Here is a 17,118-nt window from a genome sequence, read left to right on the forward strand (position 1 = left end):
TTGTGGAAGGACTCTGGGGTCAAAGGAGCTCTGAACATGTAATTCAATTTCCAAATACCCTCAGGACAATTGAGTATCACCCTTTGGGGTGGGTTGCAAATGGGGCTGAGGTCTACAGTGGCAGAAAACTGGACACCAATGGGGAATTTTGTTGAGAGGCTTCTTCTAAAGCCAGGGCACAGAATGGGCTTGGGGCTCTGTGTTTGGAGCTGGAGCTCACCCTGTTGGGTTTCCAATTGTGGAATGAATGAATATGTGCAACAGGAGCATTCACAACAAGGCAGATAAAATAATGAAATTTACCTAGTGGTTAAGTTCACATCTTTACAGAAAAGGAAGAATCATGATTAGTTGAGGTCCATTTGGCAACAGGTTATCAGTCATATTCAGGCAAAATCTATATAATTATTATGAATATTTAAAGCTATGGTTTATAATGAAAATATAAAACCAGAATAATATTATCATCAAGAGGATGCTATATATTCTTTGTGAACCATATCTGGCAGAGTATTTTGTATCCCCATGATGGTTCTTAGAGATTACATATACTAAAACAAGAAGTGCGATTGCACTGAAATGGATCACTCATGCAACTGGCTTATAAGTAATCCTGTGAACAGAAGCCAGGTGCACTGTTTGATATTTACTTGTGCCTGTTGCCCATATTCTGCTTCCCTAAGAACAGGATCCCAAGGAACTAAACTGCAGAAAAACAAAGATTAGTCAATGATTGATTTTTCACTGTTTAATAGGTTCACAATTGCTTTTTATGTCATCCTTGCAAAAAAAAAAATACAGTTGTATTGTATAGATTATTTTTATTTCACTGATATTTAAGAAAAGATAGCTAGCTCTGTGAATGAAGCACAATACCTACGCATTTAGTCATAGGCAGTATTTGCTACAGCATGAGATAACCTTGAACAAACAAAATACGGTACCTTAAATTGGAAAAAGATATAGAATCAAGAAGTAACACAGAAGTAATTCACAGAGTTCTGAGGTACAAAAAAATAATGACAAAAAGCCAGTCTCCCCCTCCCCAATGCTACTTGAACATACCACAGAGATTTTCAGCAAGCCTGCTTCAGCAAGCCTAAGATGGCAAAAGCCTAAAATGTAAAATATTCCAACTTGTCTGGAAAAGCCATCCATCTTGCTCTGCAGTGATTAGTGAGCGACTCCAGTTGCCTTGCTTAAAGACTGTGTATCGCTACTATTCTTGTTTACCAGGTTAAGCGCCAGCAGGAAGACAAACATCATGTCTTTTAAGATGCAAGGCCCAACAAGAAGCCTCCAACAAATCCACCAGAAACCACTATGTTCTGTTTAATAAATTCTGTGGACTGAAAAGAAAACAGAGATGTAAGCTGGACAAATGCATTAGAAAGATTGCAAAAAAGTATTGTTTGGGTTTTTTTAAGAAAAGACACAGCTGTCAATGTTATACAGTTATACATACAATGTTATACATACAAAGGATAAAAGAACATAATTCTACACAAGCTGCATCAGCTTTTAAATACAAGTTTACCTTAGTCGCAATTTATGTATTTTGATATGGTTTTGTTTGGTGTCTGGCATAGCATTGTAAATATACAAATATAATTGTACTAAAAATAATAAGTACTTAAATGAAAAGCTATTTCTAAGAAAAGTGTGTTCTGTTCTGAGATCTTAGTCTAATTGCTTCCCAAAGACAGACTTGACCCCTTGAGGGCAGTGGAAGGTAGAACACAGCATGATTGACTAAGTTAAGTAAAATATACTGAAGAACAGCCAGAAAAGGCCTTATGGAGAGACATTCCATGATTGTGAACAGTCATGGCAGGGAGTATACCACTATCAGCCCAGTAATCTAAAAAACCCTGAGGAATCATAGTACAAAACATTTAAATAAACACAAATGGGAGAAAGAGGAGAATAGCAGCTCTTCCCTTCTCCTTGCAGGAGACCAGAGTAAAGGAAAGCTCTCTGGGGAAGACCATTCAAAGTGATCAGACCATTGGTCTTCAAACCACCTCAGTTACTACGTCACTGTAATTTGCACACATGCTAAGATGCTAGGTTTTCAACAAACCTTACATTAAAATCCACAAATGTAATATTAAAAAATGAATGATACATGCTTTACCTCTTCAATCAGTGTGCTGATTTCAGGAGCTGCCTTGTTTGCTCGCTTTTTTAGCTGTCTCTTTGCTTTATTTACATCTTTCTCAACCCTTTTCCAGTCAACCTGTACGTAGCCACTATGACTAGCAATCTAGAACAAGGAAAAGACAATGTACAACCCAGAGTATACAATATATGTCTATAGTTAGCAAAGCCATTTTAGTCAGATGGCTACTATGAGATGAAGAACTGTACTATTTGAAATCTTCTCTACAAAACTCCAAGAAAAGTAGTTCTGTCGGAAGATATCAGCTTCCCCATTTTGTACTACACATTCACCTAAACAACTCATGTATCAAATTATTTAAACATTTAATTTAAGACTGTAAGGGGGGGGAGAAGAAATATTTAAAAGTTAAAATTATCTCTCTGGGCCCTGTTATCATTGCCTTTCAATTAAGCCACCTTTTTGTTCTTTAATAACACCAATCAGTTTTTGTTTACTGAATCCTAATTTTTTTTACAAATATATTTACTTATGTTCTAAACATGCCTCCTTAGTCCTTAATTTTACCTTTGACAAAATGAGAAATGAAAACTCTCAATGCTAAAAGTTATCTTTCCAGGGTAACTACTTTCAAGGATCATAACTAAAGACTATATTTATAAAAAATGAACATAGGGGAATTTTCACTGAGCCTTTAATTTTAAAAACTGCCCACAATCTTTAATTTTTATATACAACATTAACATCTAATTATGGGTGATTTGTTTAGCAGAACTACAGCAGTAGGGGCAACTAAAGGAGTACTTCTCAATCATATTAATTTGCTTGAATATGGAAAAACCTTCCACCTTCATTTGTGGAAAAGATAATTAGTCTATATTGAAATTACAAGTTTTTTAAAAAACTAAAATCAAAAAGTCCACATACTTGTAGCAAAAGAAAACCACCGCCTACTGCAGTTGCTGCAAGCTTTCCAACCTTTTGGAATAAAAATCCTGCACACCTTAAAGAAAGAGGGAAAGACACAGAGAAATTAAGCTGGTAAATGTATTTGGGAGTAAGATTTCTTAAACACTTTTATTCCAAGTAAAATATGCAAAGGAAATCTGACCACTGGTTGCTGGATTCCAAAATTCTAATTCAAAGCTTCAAAATCTAAATTTCAAGATTCTGTGATGTAACCTGCTATTGGCAAGTTGTAAGAACGGGAAACATGGAAGAATGCTCAGAACAAATATGGAACTACAAAGACTTCAGCAGGCCTCATAGCAAGTCTTTGGTGATCTTTGTAAAGCAGGCAGTTAGAATCAACTTTCTTGAATACATATGCCTATACAACATTCAGTTATAGTATCTATTATCCAGGCAGACAGCCCTGTTGGTCTGAAGCAATAGAACAAAGAAGGAATCCAGTAGCACATTTAAGACCAATAAAGTTTTATTCAGAATGTAAGCTTTCATATGCATGCATACTTCATCAGACAATGGACTGGGATACAGTGAGCAGAGCTACATAAAGCTGGTGCGCAGTGGTTAAGAGTAAGGATGTGCATTCGATTCAGCTGAACCGAAGAGACTGAATACCCCCCGATTCAGAAGTATTTGGCGCCAAATACTTCCGACCCAGGTCTGGCCCCATTATACTGCCAAATCAGTATTCAGTGGTTTTCGGAACTCACTGGAAAAGGCGGGAAAGTGGGTTTTACAGCTTCAGGGAAGCTGTTTGCCTCTTTTCCCGCCCTTTGAAGCCTTTTCCCGCCTCTCCCATAGCCTCCCTGGGATCAGGGAGGGAGAGGGAGAGGAGTCCCAGCACCCAATCAAAGGCACGCATTTGCAAAATGCATTGCAATTTGCACATGTATGCATCTTTGCAGGGCTGTTGTGTTGCTGATGGCTGGGCTAATTTCAGCCAGAAGCAACATTTGTTCACTTGTGGTATCCAAGTAAACACAATGTTCTCTGACCAATCACAGAGCAGTGGTATTTTTTTAAACTGCTCTGTGTAAGACCAAAGAACCTTTTTAAGGAGTCTGCTTGGCTGGACTCCATTGCTGCAGCTGGTCTGAGAAGAGAGACTACTAGGTGGGCCCTTGGCTTCAGTTGCTGCTGCTCTCTGCCTCAGCCTTCTTGCCTGGCCTCAAATCACAATAACTCACTGGAAAAATACACATAAGAAGATATCAAATATCTATACAATTAAACAATCATCACAAATATAACAATGTTACTTTCAGTACAGCTAAGAAGTCCATGAATAATAGCTTCCACAATCCTTTAGTCCTGTGGCGAACTGTCTCTTTAAAACAGAAAAACTTCCCAGTCCCTTCCATGTTTGTAAATTTCAAAACTGTTTCCAAACTCCTAATGATCACCAAGGCTCCAAAAGTGCAGGACAGAGGCAGTAAGTCCACAAGGAAAAATATCAAACTGAGAGTTGAGAGTACTTGCCAAATCTAGACCTCGATGGCAGTTTCACAACCTTTATCTGCTCTCTCTCTCTCGTATGCACAACTTTTTCACAGAGCCACATTACAATATTTTTTAACATACTTGCCTGGCCTGCCTGGAGAAGACATCTAAAGGTAAGTCTTGGTTTGATTTTGTTTTTTAATTTTAGTTATCAAGATATAAGTAAATTTTTAAAAATCAGAATCCCTTTACATATCCTGATTTGGGTGGGTGGGTGGCTTTGGTTAAGTTAGGGCTAGGGTTCTGTTGGGGTTGGGGCCTGGATGGGGTTGCCTAATATTTAACTTTAGTAAAAGGACTTTTAAAAGTTCAGTGTCCTTTTACGTTTCCTTATTTGTGGGTGGCTTGGATTTCTTGGGGTTAGGGTTCTTTGGGGGGGGGGGGGTTGGATTGGCCTAAATGTTATTATAGTTATAAAGGTTTTTTCATTGTTTTAAGAGTTTTAAGAGCTTGTTCTGTTTTTGTTGGATTTGCTGCTGCTGTTAGGTTGGGTGTTTAGTGTCCCTTGTTCTGGTGAGGGTTTTTTTTTGGGGGGGGGGGGCGGGTTGACCTAGGTGTTAGTGGCTCCTTTTTTCATTGCTTTAAGCAGTTGTTTTTTCTTTTTGAATTTCTTGCTGCTGGGTGTTGCTTTCCCTTTTTCCTGGTTGGGGAAGGGGGGCGGGTGTTTCTGGTCATTGACTGCTCGATAATCTTGTTCTGCACTGCTGTTTGTGTTCTTGGTTTGTAGGGCTGTTGGTTCTTTGGGTTCTTTCTGTTCTTGTTGAGGCTAGTTTTGGGGTTTTTAAAATTCCCTTTCATTGCTTGCCTGGTGGGAGTTGGTGGGTGAGCTGTGTGAGGTGGGTGGATTAGCCTGGTCCCCCTTCCTATCTTTATACAGTTTTGTGTATAAAGGGGTTTTTTAGTGCAATTAGGGCCAGTAAATAGGCAGCTCCACTAATAAGGGTGTTTTTAGGGATTGTGTGTTTTCTGATTTAAAAAAATTTAATCCAGTTAGGTCTTAGCATTTCTCAAACTCAACTAGACCAGATAGGGGCATTTTAAAAAGATTGTAGGTCTCTTCAAAAAGGTAGCCTTAGTAGGCTGGATCAGGGCTACATTTTAAAGCGATTAAGGTTGCAGTGCATCTTGCTTTCAGCCACTGAAAGCCAGTGCATTCTTTGATTTCCATAGGGTAAACCACAGCTTGTCTCTAGTCACAGGGGACACCCGATTTCTAGTTTTCAAGGAAATCTGGTTTGTCTCAGGATTTAGTCAGGAGAAGTTCACCTAAGAGCACAGTAGTGCTTATAACAAGGATTGCCTTCATCTCAAGGTAGCCAGGTAGAGGTAGGATCACATAGTTTCCTAAACCTTACCAGACTACTACTTCCCACCCGAAAAAGGACAAATTAGGGACCAAAAAACCCCACCGGTTTTGGTGGAAGGGTTTTTAAAAAGAAGTCAGGCCACCTGTTGGTTCCGGGTACAGTGTAGTGTGAGTTAGGTTTGTAAAAAAAAAACCACTCTCAGTTCAGGTTGAGACTGGCCAAGGGTGACATGAGTGACAGGCAGCAGAAGAGGGGCTCTTGGGGCAAGTCTAGGGAGAAGACTAGAGGGGTGGAGGGAAGGGGGAGGACTGAGGTTTTCATCCCACCTGTGCGTAGGGTCACTCCACAGCCACCTTCCAGCACTCTGACCTCTGGCCATAGTGTGATGAAGGTCTGCCTTGGGCCCTACATCAAGGCTATTAGCCACAGTGTGTGTGTGTGTGTGTGTGTATATATATATATATATATATATATATATATATATTTGGCCGCTGTGTGACACAGAATGTTGGACTGGATGGGCCATTGGCCTGATCTAACATGGCTTCTCTTATATTCTTAAGGCTGCTACTGGAGCACCCCAGCAGAGGTGCCATAAGGTGCTGGCACTGAGCAGGGGTCTGCTGCTTGGGCAGTCCCTCTTCCAGCTGATGTTGCTTGGCCTCAGCAGCCGAAAGAAAGGCAGCAAGAGCATTCCTCCTTGGAACTGAGTTTTGGGGACAGTTTTCTGTCCACAACTATCACCCCAAGGAGGATGCAGAGTGTTGTGGAGGAGCTGGAGAAGAAGCTGGTTGAGGAGGACCAGCCCCCTTCTTCAGTTCCTTCAGGCACCAGCAGGTCTTCAGGAGATGGCCAGGAGGGGAAGCCGCATGGATGGAGGGGGAAGAGATGGAGACACACGAGCCAGCAGCCAGTTCTTCTTGCCACCCCAAGACACCGTGTGTTTTTCCCAAGCCCCTCACATGAGGAGGCTCCAGTGGACACCCAAGCTGCTGGTCAGTATGGGCATCCATACACCTCCACAGTCTGGAAGCACTTCTGGCTGATGGAGGATCCACGCTACACACAGCACCAGCTGTGCAGGGCCCAGATCAGTTGTGGGCAGGACCCTGCCCACCTGACTCTGGCGGGGATGCGGAACCACCTGCGGAAGCACCACCAAATGGTCCTTCTTCGGGAGAAGCAAGCTGGTGCTGGGGTGCCCAAGCGGTCATCACTACCCAGCCAGAAGGCGAGTCCCACTGCGACTACCTCCAGAGCTCTCGAGGAGAGTTCTGTGACACGGCAGGGATGCCAGGCATCTCTGCCTGAGATGTTTGGTGGGGATGACATTGTGATGCCAAGAGGAGGAATCAGACACGGCAGGAGGGTGGTCACCTGGAACATTGCCAGGATGGCCGTCCATGGGCTTCCATTCTCCATGATTGAGAATTCTGGGTTGCTAGGGTTGTTTGAGTACCTGGCACCCTGGTACAAGGTTCCTGCTCGAAGCACCATTAGCAGGACCAGCCTGCAACCCTGGACAGTTGAGCAGTTGGTCTTCTTGAAGGTCAACTTGCCTCTGTTTGGCTACCTGAACACTGAATTTGAGAGTGAATGAAGGGAGCACTTACTTGTGCCTGCATCCCCTCTTGGCCCGTGTTTGGAAGGTGGTTGTAAAACACTTTCCCAAAGAGTAAACAGAGCCCAAAGACAGCCCAACGACTCACCACCAAAATGATGGGCAGCCCCTCCCCCCCATCCCATCCCATCCCATCCCCAAACCATAACTGAATGTTGATCCACACATGCCAAGTAATAATGAAAGGGCCATAGCAGCCCCCACTGAAACCAACTGCACCCACAGGATTCCCAGCCAAGATGACCTTTTTTTCAGGGGCAGGAGGAAGGAAGAGGGAGGTACCAATGATGATGACAGGCAGCCAGCAGCCACACCTAGGCTGAGGTTCCTCTAATTGGGACAGTGATAGCTGGTGTGTTGCTACTGAGCTGAGAGAAAAGGAATGGTTCCCTCCCTCTCACAATCTGAGGCCTTCCCAAAGATCTTATTTATTTATTTGATTTGATTTATACCCCACCCTCCTCGCCAAAGCAGGCTCAGGGCAGCTAAATCTTCATTTGGGGTGTGACTCTGGCTTGCTTCCTTGTGGTGCACCCTGGGTAATGCCAAAGAGCTAGACCAGCCGAACATTCATCACTCAAGGTAAGTCTAAATGCTTCTTGCTTTGCAGGTCACTCAGTGTCAGAGACAGCTGTGGAGCTAGGTGTGGTCCATTGCTTTCGTTGTTTGAGACTTGTGTTGTTTGTGGCAGGGCTGGAGACTGAGTTGGCATGGAAGCTGGCAACTGGGTTTATTGGTGCCAGGACAGCCGGACTCATACAGTAAATAGATAGATGGATGTAGTGCATTGGGTCCTATAGCGATTCTCTGATGTGAAGTTAGGTTTGGCTTTGGGTGCCCCTGAAATTAGACCCACTGGTCCAATGTTTTTGGGCCTTGTGGGTTTTCTGTGGGACAGTACCCTGAAGCTGCACATTAGTTTTGGGGGCTCTGCCCCAAACCCCCTGCTCCCCAGAGCCATTTTTCCTACAGTATTACAGTGGGGGAACTGGCAGATTGGTTTTCTGTCACCATTGGGAGCAATGAGCCTTTTGGGGTGCCCATAGATAAGGACCCCCTGGCCCAATCTTTTTGGGCCTTGAAGGTTCTGTAGGGGAGAATCCTCTGAAGCTGCCCTGCAGTTTTGGGGGCTCTCCCTCAAACTCCCTCCCCTCCAGGCAGCTTTCAATATACCCTATGTTGCAATTGAGTTCAATGGCCCATAAGGTATAATGGGGCTGTTTAGTCAGAAATAACCTAATATCCCCCATATATTCAGCTATTTCTGAATATTGGAATTCAGAAATATATGGGATGCTGAATTTTTTGGCCCCAAATACTTCCGAATCTGAATTTTTCTGATTTTTTTTTGCACATCCTTAGTTAAGAATGCAGTGGTACAAAGAACCCAGTGGCAAAACAGTGAAATTAACAAACTGAAAGAACATTTGGTCTGGATAGCATTTGCGTGGGAAACCAAGAAAACAGTAATATGTCAGAATGAGAGAATGATGGTGAGTGTCATAAGGCAACAAATGCAGTCTGTTAATTGCTCTATTGCTTGCAAGTCTGGGTTAAACTGAGAACATGTCTTTCCCAGAGGTGTTCCTGTCCACCTAATTAACTTTTTAACATGTAACATACATTATAAACATCATTCTAGTTTATCTAGTTTGCCATCAGAAAAAAGAATAAAATATAGTGGAAGATGGGCTTAGTATATGGAATGAGATAAATAGCCAATATCCCTTATTTGATTATGTCAATACAAAAAACATTATTCTGATACACTATTCTAAAAGAGAAATACATTGGAATACTGTGGATATACAGCTATACTTGGTGAGAATAAGTTTAGCATATGTATTGAAATAAAAAACCAATATCCCTGTTCAGTCCCGGGGAGGTTGTTCCAAGTTTCATAATAATTTGTAATTCAGCAATTTCCCTCTCCATTCTGTTCTTGAAGTTCCTTTGCAGTAAAACAGCTACTTTGAGGTCACCCACTGAATGTTCTGGTAGGTTAAAGCAAACAGGACAAATCCTATACAAAGAATAAATGGACACAAATCTGACATTAGGAATTACAAAACTGAGAAACCTGTAGAACACTTTAACCTTCCAGAATGCTATTCAGACCAAATGTTCTTTCAGTTTGTTAATTTCACTATTTTGCATTGGATTCTAACTTTGTACCACTTTGCATTCTTAACTACTGCCCACCAGCTATATGTAGTTCTGCTCACTGTATCCCATTCCATTGTCTGATGAAGCATGCATGCACACGAAAGCTTACATTCTGAATAAAACTTTGCTGGTCTTAAAGGTGCTACTGGACTCCTACTATGCTCTAATATCTATTATCACAGCTAATGGACTGTGTTGGTTGGAATATATGAGATTTTATGTATTTATTTATACACACAGCACTGCCACTACACAACCAATACTTCTTATTTTGAACAAAATCTTTCAGTTGTTCACCTCCCTTAATACTCCTTAGTTAATGAAGCATTCTTCTACAGTGCTTTTGAAATAAATAATCTTTAATCAGTAACTCTATTAAAAAGAACACAGGTTTGGCCCTGGCTTGCTTGGACTATTTGGCAATTTCCAGAGAATTATGGCAACAGTCAGTTGGCGGTCCTTGGATCAAGCCCAAGAGTGTAAGAATGAGTATTAACATATATGCAATACAAAAGTCACTGGATCCTCTGCCAAGCATGACAGAAGCAAAACCAGGCCACCTGCAAAGTGAGGGTTCACAGAAAATATTTAGAGGACTTCCTGGATATGTAGAAAAATGCAACTTTCTAAAGTAGCCCCAAAACCCATAAACAGCCTGCTGAGGGCTCAATAGTTTCCTAAAGGGACAAAATGTTGGCATCAGCTGAATATCAGTTAGAGGGGAAAGGGGGGGGGGAGAATCTGCCTGCTGAAGCCACTGAAAATTTACAAAATCTTAAGACAGGCAGATAATGGGGAGGAGTTAGGAGGTGCACCCCCACCCTAATATGATTTCTAGGGCCCCCAGCATTTGGGGGCCATTAGCATGTGAGGCCCTGGACACATTATCCTTGTTGTTCCTTTTGCCACCTTCTTAGAAAGCTAATTATGATGCAATTATTCATCTTTTCCTGATCTCTAGTAATGGAATGTGAACACCATAGTCACATTAATTGTAGCTAATGAAGTGTGTATTTCTAATCTAGACCAGTCATCAACCCATTTTTCTCCTTACTTGGTAAGAATTGTTTTATTTCTTCCTCATTTTGAGTTAAATGCAGGAAATGTTACTATTAATACTTACTTCTATTTATTACTACTAAGGCTCTCTTCAGAAATTTACAGAGAAATAATACCAACTTTAAAATAGTCTCATGCCAAAAAACCCTATATAATCTGAAGAGAACATTATAAGAATAAATTACACTATAAGAATAAATACACGACAATATTTAAAAGTATTTTGTTCTCACCAGCCTGTTACACCACCCATTACAATCTGAGTAGCTACAGAATACTTTTCTACGATAGGTCCAGAATTTCTTCCAAACACACAGTTCCACCAATGATGACGCCTTGCATATTCTGTTAAATCCAGTACTTCGTATGAATCATCATCACTATCATGTTCTTTAAAAGACAAACTGAAGATTAATCTTCCTCTGAATTTTTAAATAAGAGACAATATATTGCAAGTCACAACATATTTGTACAGTCACAGTCAAATAGGCACATACAAATAACAAGTATCCACAAAATCAGAAGACAGTGCACAAAGAGTTGGCAAATGGAAGAAAGATATCTGCACAAGGTTTTGGCACAAAGACATAAACAAGCAAGATATACTATACTCAGATTTTCACAATTTTCAGTTGCCTCATAAGAGATAATTTTTAAAAAGGAAAAATGAAAGCTGAGGTTCTCACAATTTTAAGAGGAAGATCAATCAATCCATGGTATGATGAGGAACTTTCTATTGCTAGAATGAGCAGCATATATTTTCTGTTCCAACATAATGAGCAAATAAGCCAAGATACACAAGTAAATCAAAGTGGACATTTTCTTGATACTGAGAATGTCAGCTCTTTCTTTTCTTTTTATTTAGCTCTTTCTTTTGCTTCCTGTACAGAAAATTTGCTTCTCAAATACTTCTCTATGAAACATTTAATGCCTGTAGAAAGGAGAGTGAAGTGATATTGTATACTGCAGGTGTGAAATACACAGTACTTAACTGAGTCATGCATGCAATACACCGGAATCAAAATACACACACATCAAGGGGGGAGGATCGCTATCACCTGGTTATTGGACCCAACTATTAGTACAGGACTTTCCCACAATAAAATGGGAAGCCTGTAGCACCTTAGAGACTTAACAAAACTTATTCCAACATAAGCTTTCATCAGACAGAATTCACTTGCAGATTTACTCTGCTGCTACAGAGAATCAAAGGTATACATTTTTTTCATTCTCTTTTTTTAAATTAAACTTTAAAAAATGATATACAAGTGCAGTCATTTAACCCTTTAAATCCCCCCTCCCCGGAGACAAAAAAACTATAACAACACATCTATACCATTATCCTAGGATCAGATTCAAACAGGCGAAGTTCAAGAGGTAGATACAACAAAACAATATGATCAAAATAAAAAGCTGTGAAATAGGAGAATTCTTCCACTTGGGTATATTTGGAAGTTGGTACCACCTTCTCATCAGTTAGATACTGAGGCTCTTTGGCCATTGACTGCTTTCTAGAGTTCATCTTATATAAGATCTCTCTTATCTGGGCTTAAAGATGTAGCAAGTTAACCCTTTCAAAGTTAATATGTTCACAGTAAGTTAAATGTACCTACACCTGTTCTAACAACTGATGTACCATTCAAACAATGGCAGAAAGACACATCTAAATTTATATGGCAAAGGTTACCAAGAGTTAAATAAGTTTTCAGAATGAAAGGTAAAGAGGAGGGCTGGGTTTGCCTGACTTGAAACTATATTTTGCTGCTTATTGTTTAGTCAGGATGAAAGAATGGGTGCTGCTGAGAAACAGGAGGTTATTGGAGTTAGTTAATAAAGCTATTTTTAATACAAACACATTCATTAATTCAGAAGATCTTAAAGATTAAGGTACAAAGGAAATCAGAAGTGTTTCTTTGGGTTTAATGGACAGACAGGTGGAAAAAAGCCATGGAACTTTGCTTTTATACATGACAATGGTGGCAAGATTATAATATGCAAAAAAATAGAAAAGTTCAGTGTTACCTACTTAAGAGGAATGGTTGTTGAAGATAAAAGATGTTGCAGAGATGGCTAGACTTATTGTTTTGATCAGAGAAAAAACACTAATTTTATTGCCAAGTGGAAACCCCTTATAGACTTTTTGCATGAACCAGAAAAGAATGAACTGATGACTTGTGGATTTGATGTTTAAGGCTAAAGGGGGAAAATGTAAGTAACAAGGAAAAGAGAATTAATATTTGGATGTAATAATAGAGTAAGTGTTAAATTTGCAATTCCATTTATATTGGTCATAAAGAAAATCAGCAGTCTTTTCTTTGTATTTCTACATTTTTATACACACAAACACATCTTTTTTGTTGTTGTTATTTCTTTGTTATACAATTCTCCATAAAACTCTTTGTAAAAAGATATCTTTTAATCTTTCTGGATGATTTCTCAAGGTACTCAGTCCCATATCCGCTGAGGCAAAAGAGTGCAGTTCACAAATTCGCTACAGTTTCTAACTAGTTTGGAAGAAAGCCTTAAATGCTACAGACAGATTGTACTGGCCCAATCTTCTCAGGGAGCAAGTGCTGGTATTCAGCAGGGCGGAGAGGAGAGAGAGAGAGAGAGAGAGAGAGAGAGAGAGAGAGAGAAAGATGCCACCAACTGAAGCCAGTAAGAAAGCGGCTGCGTTGAAGCTACACTCCTCAGGAGCACCCACCTTGTGAATTTCAGTTGGACTATTTCCAAGTTTGGAGTTATATCTATTCATTTGGGGATGGGGTTTTTTGGCCCCTTGGGGTTTGTTGCTTTAAAAGGCCCTAGCTGCCGGCCTCTATCATTACTGTATTGTTTATTATGTGTTATACACAATCTTTATAACATATTTTTGCAAACTGAAAGACGGTGTATTGCTTGATGGCTTTGATCAGTCTAGTAATTACACCAAGTGCCCTTTAAGAAGCAGTAGGTGGAAGAAGGCAAGCAAGAGAAGATTGATGCACTACACAAAAATAAAACATGAACCTTGGCAAAGCTAACACTAGGAAAGAATCTTATTGGATGCAAGTCGGTGTTTAAGGTTAAACAAAATGCAGACAAAATTGTGGAATGCTACAAAGCAAGATTGTTTGCTACAGGCTTCTCACAAAAATACAGTTAGGACTCTGATGAAACTTTTGCACTGGTGGCAGAACACAGTATCATCAGACTACTTTTAAGCATAGCAGCATTCAAGAAGATGTAGGGCAAACATAGACGTAAAGACAGCATTTCTTCATGGAGAGATCCAGGGAGGAAAAGGGTCAAGAAATTCTCTCACTCAGATACACTTGATCCCATCCTCTCATCCATTAGATGTGGAGCCTCTCTGGCCATTGATTGCTTTCTGTTTTTCATCTTATATAGGAGCTCTCTTCTTCTATCTCTTACCTGGGCTTGGAGCTGTGGCAAGTTAACCTTTTTGAAGTTAATCTGTTCACAATAAGTTAAATGTACCTACATGAATATGTCATTTAAGGTGTTTCTATTTTTGTAAGTAAAATTTCTTTCTCTTGCTACCACTGGAGTCAAACCATCTCTGTAATTTATTTTAACAGCATTTCCCCTTAACCAGAAACATGGAAGACTGGGGATACTGAGTCTTTGCTTTCAAGGTTAGTTGGTCTTTTTTCACATTAACCCCAACAGATACTTCTAGCCAAATGCTGTATGTAAGGCACCTGCCAACGTACCTGTACAATACAGAATGGAATAATCATTCACTAATATAGTTTGGAACAACAGTAGGAAAAGTGGGAAAAAATCCTTCCCTTTGAAGTCCTTAATTTTTGACTGCAAATTTGTATCTAAAGTGTTTCAAGGGACAACTATATATTGAAGTTGTCCTAATTTAAGGCATAATAAAGACCATCACTCAAGTGACCCAAGAGTCTACTTGGGCACTAAAGCAGTGACCTCACACCATCCTCTACAAATTGACCAGTCAAAGGCAGGAGATACAGGGGCTGCCTCTAGAGTCCACCCATGCTACTGTTCCCAGAATTCAAAGTGGACTGAAGAAGTGCCCAAGCCCACTTTGGACTCAGCAGATATAGCACAGGAAGGAACATGCCCCTCTGCTCTTGTGTTCCTACTGATTGGCCCAGGTGCAAGGGGAGAGAGCAGATGTGCTGCCTCTGGAGCTTGTCTTGGACACAACCAGGTTGGCATGGGAGGAGGCTGCTTTGATGGCAAAAAACCTTGAACCACCCTTTAAAGGGGAGGCTGTAGGGCAGCTGAATTAGTGTGGTAACAATAAAAACAAAGAGGTATCTAGCAGCACCTTAAAGGTAATTAAATCAGTATACTTAAAAGATACCACTAGATCCCTTTTTAAATTGGCATTTTTTTAAAAAAGCCCCCCCGCCCCCCCAAAAAAGAAGTCTAAAGTGAGCTTTGGGAATAGGGAAAGAAAGACCAGCGTTCCTGTCTATTGCTTTTGCAAGCAAATGGATCATCATCATCTTGTCCAAAAAGTCTTTCTCTCTTCATGGCAATACTGCGATGGCCAAACGTCTCTCTCTTGGAGAAAGCATCTTGCATAGCAATCCTAAGCATGCTTTAAATTCAGAAGTAAGCAGCACTGAGGTCAGCAGCCTTTACTTCTTAATGAGTGTTTTTAAGGACTGCAACCTCCTTGGCCCACAGAAAGAGTCCGCTCTGTTCCTCCCATTAAATCTGCCCTCCACACTTCCGAGCTATGTTCTCCCCGCCCCCACCAGGCGACAGCAGACGGCTCTGGGCAAGCGCCGCCTACTCTGGAGACGCGCCCATGCGGCCGGCGCTCTCAAATACCCGGGCGAGAGGGAAGCTAAGCGGACAAATGGGGCTAAGCCCCAGGAAAAGGACAAATGTATCTTCAACTCGGACGGTTCCTCCATTTCCTCAATTGGAGCGACAGGCCAGCTCCGCGCTGGAAGTTACAATTACAGTGAAGCAGGCAATACTGGAGGAAATGAGGTTCTCACTGACCTGAGGCGGAGCAAGATCTCCGAGACGCCATGTTGGCAAGCGCCACGGGGGGGGGGGGGGGCGCCGCTGCCGCACTGCTCCGCCCACCGGCGACTCCGCGCCCCTCCCCAGACTTCGCACTCCCGAGGTCCGCGAGCGAAATCCTGTGGGGGGGGGGTTCACCAGAAGTGCGCGTGCGCTAAAATGAAAACCTTTCCGCCCCTCCCCCGTTCGCTCCACTCCAGCGAAAGGCTTTGGATCCCGGCTCCCTCTTGATGCGAGGGTTGACGTCAACACAGAGGCTTTCTCCTGGGGAATTATGGGAATTGTAGTTTTTGAGTGCTTTTTCAGGCTAAACCATGGCGTCAGCTTAGGTACAATACTTCCGCCGAGGATAAATGAAGAGGGTTTGAGAGTTGCCGCTGTGCTCTGCAGATTCTGGGCTTCTAGAGCTGATGCTCACTTGTTAGAATGCTTCGTTAGTTTCGACTGGAATTATATTGCGGTCATACAATTAGAAAAAAAGAAAACCCAAAGTCATTCAGTAAATGTTTTTATTATTATTACGACGGGCAGGATTCTAATCTTAGCGCTTGCAATCCACTCCGTGCAATAGCTCTGTACAGTCCTCCCCCTTTATTTACCATTTATAGTTGTTATTCTAAAGAGATTTAAAGTCACAAGACCCCCGAGCGGTTGCAGAGGGCTTTCTGCTGAGAGCTACAAGGAGTATTAAAAAACAAAAAACTAGAAAGGCAGTTTGCTTAGAGGCGCTGTTAAAATCTAAAAGAGAGGTGGTGGTGGGGATAATTTGTGTTTCACATAGACACCAGTGTGGTGTAAGAGGTAGAGTACTAAACTAGAAGTCAGAAAGACCTAGCTTTAAATCCTCGATTCACCCATTGCTAGATGCTAGATACCCATTGCTCACAGGACTGTGTGAAATAAAGTGAAAAGGGTGAGGGGCTATGTGAACTTGGGGGGCCTTTGTCCTCGTTTCCCTCCCCCCCCCCCGCTGGTCTGATAGAAAAGTGGAGCACAGAAATAGGCAGTATTTCATAGAAGTCTCATTGGAAATTAGTGGAACTGCAAAGCTTTTAACAATCTGCAACAGTAGAGAATAATTCCTGTCTATATTTTCAAGTATACATTGATTGTTTAAATGTGTGAATAATTCTACATTAACTGGATGTGAAGGTTCGTCTAGGAGGGTGCAGTGTAGACATTGTGAGGAGACCATTTTGTCTTCAGGAAGAATATAGGACTAATCTGTGGGGTACAGAGTGCCTGCAATTCCTGAGCTATGGAAATGTGGGATTGCATCAGGAACATTTATGGAGTCAGAATGAGTAGTAGTCTTCTGACTAAGGCTGTAGGGACAAGGAGAAAGATATGATTTA

At 41.3% G+C, this 17,118-nt stretch overlaps 1 protein-coding gene across 1 annotated transcript; it reads right to left on the minus strand.

The window, feature by feature from the left end:
* Nucleotides 1–733: 733 nt before the first annotated feature.
* On the minus strand, nt 734–16,019 carry FUNDC1 (FUN14 domain containing 1). The gene is made up of 5 exons (XM_060234175.1): nt 15,740–16,019; nt 10,978–11,134; nt 3,050–3,125; nt 2,138–2,266; nt 734–1,349 (listed from the first exon to the last, which is right to left on the minus strand). The coding sequence occupies exons 1-5, from the start codon at nt 15,768–15,770 to the stop codon at nt 1,272–1,274; spliced, it is 471 nt and encodes a 156-aa protein (XP_060090158.1). The 5' UTR covers nt 15,771–16,019; the 3' UTR covers nt 734–1,271.
* Nucleotides 16,020–17,118: the final 1,099 nt, after the last annotated feature.

This window comes from Heteronotia binoei, chromosome 3, assembly GCF_032191835.1.
Source record: "Heteronotia binoei isolate CCM8104 ecotype False Entrance Well chromosome 3, APGP_CSIRO_Hbin_v1, whole genome shotgun sequence".
Classification (NCBI taxonomy): Eukaryota; Metazoa; Chordata; class Lepidosauria; order Squamata; family Gekkonidae; genus Heteronotia; species Heteronotia binoei.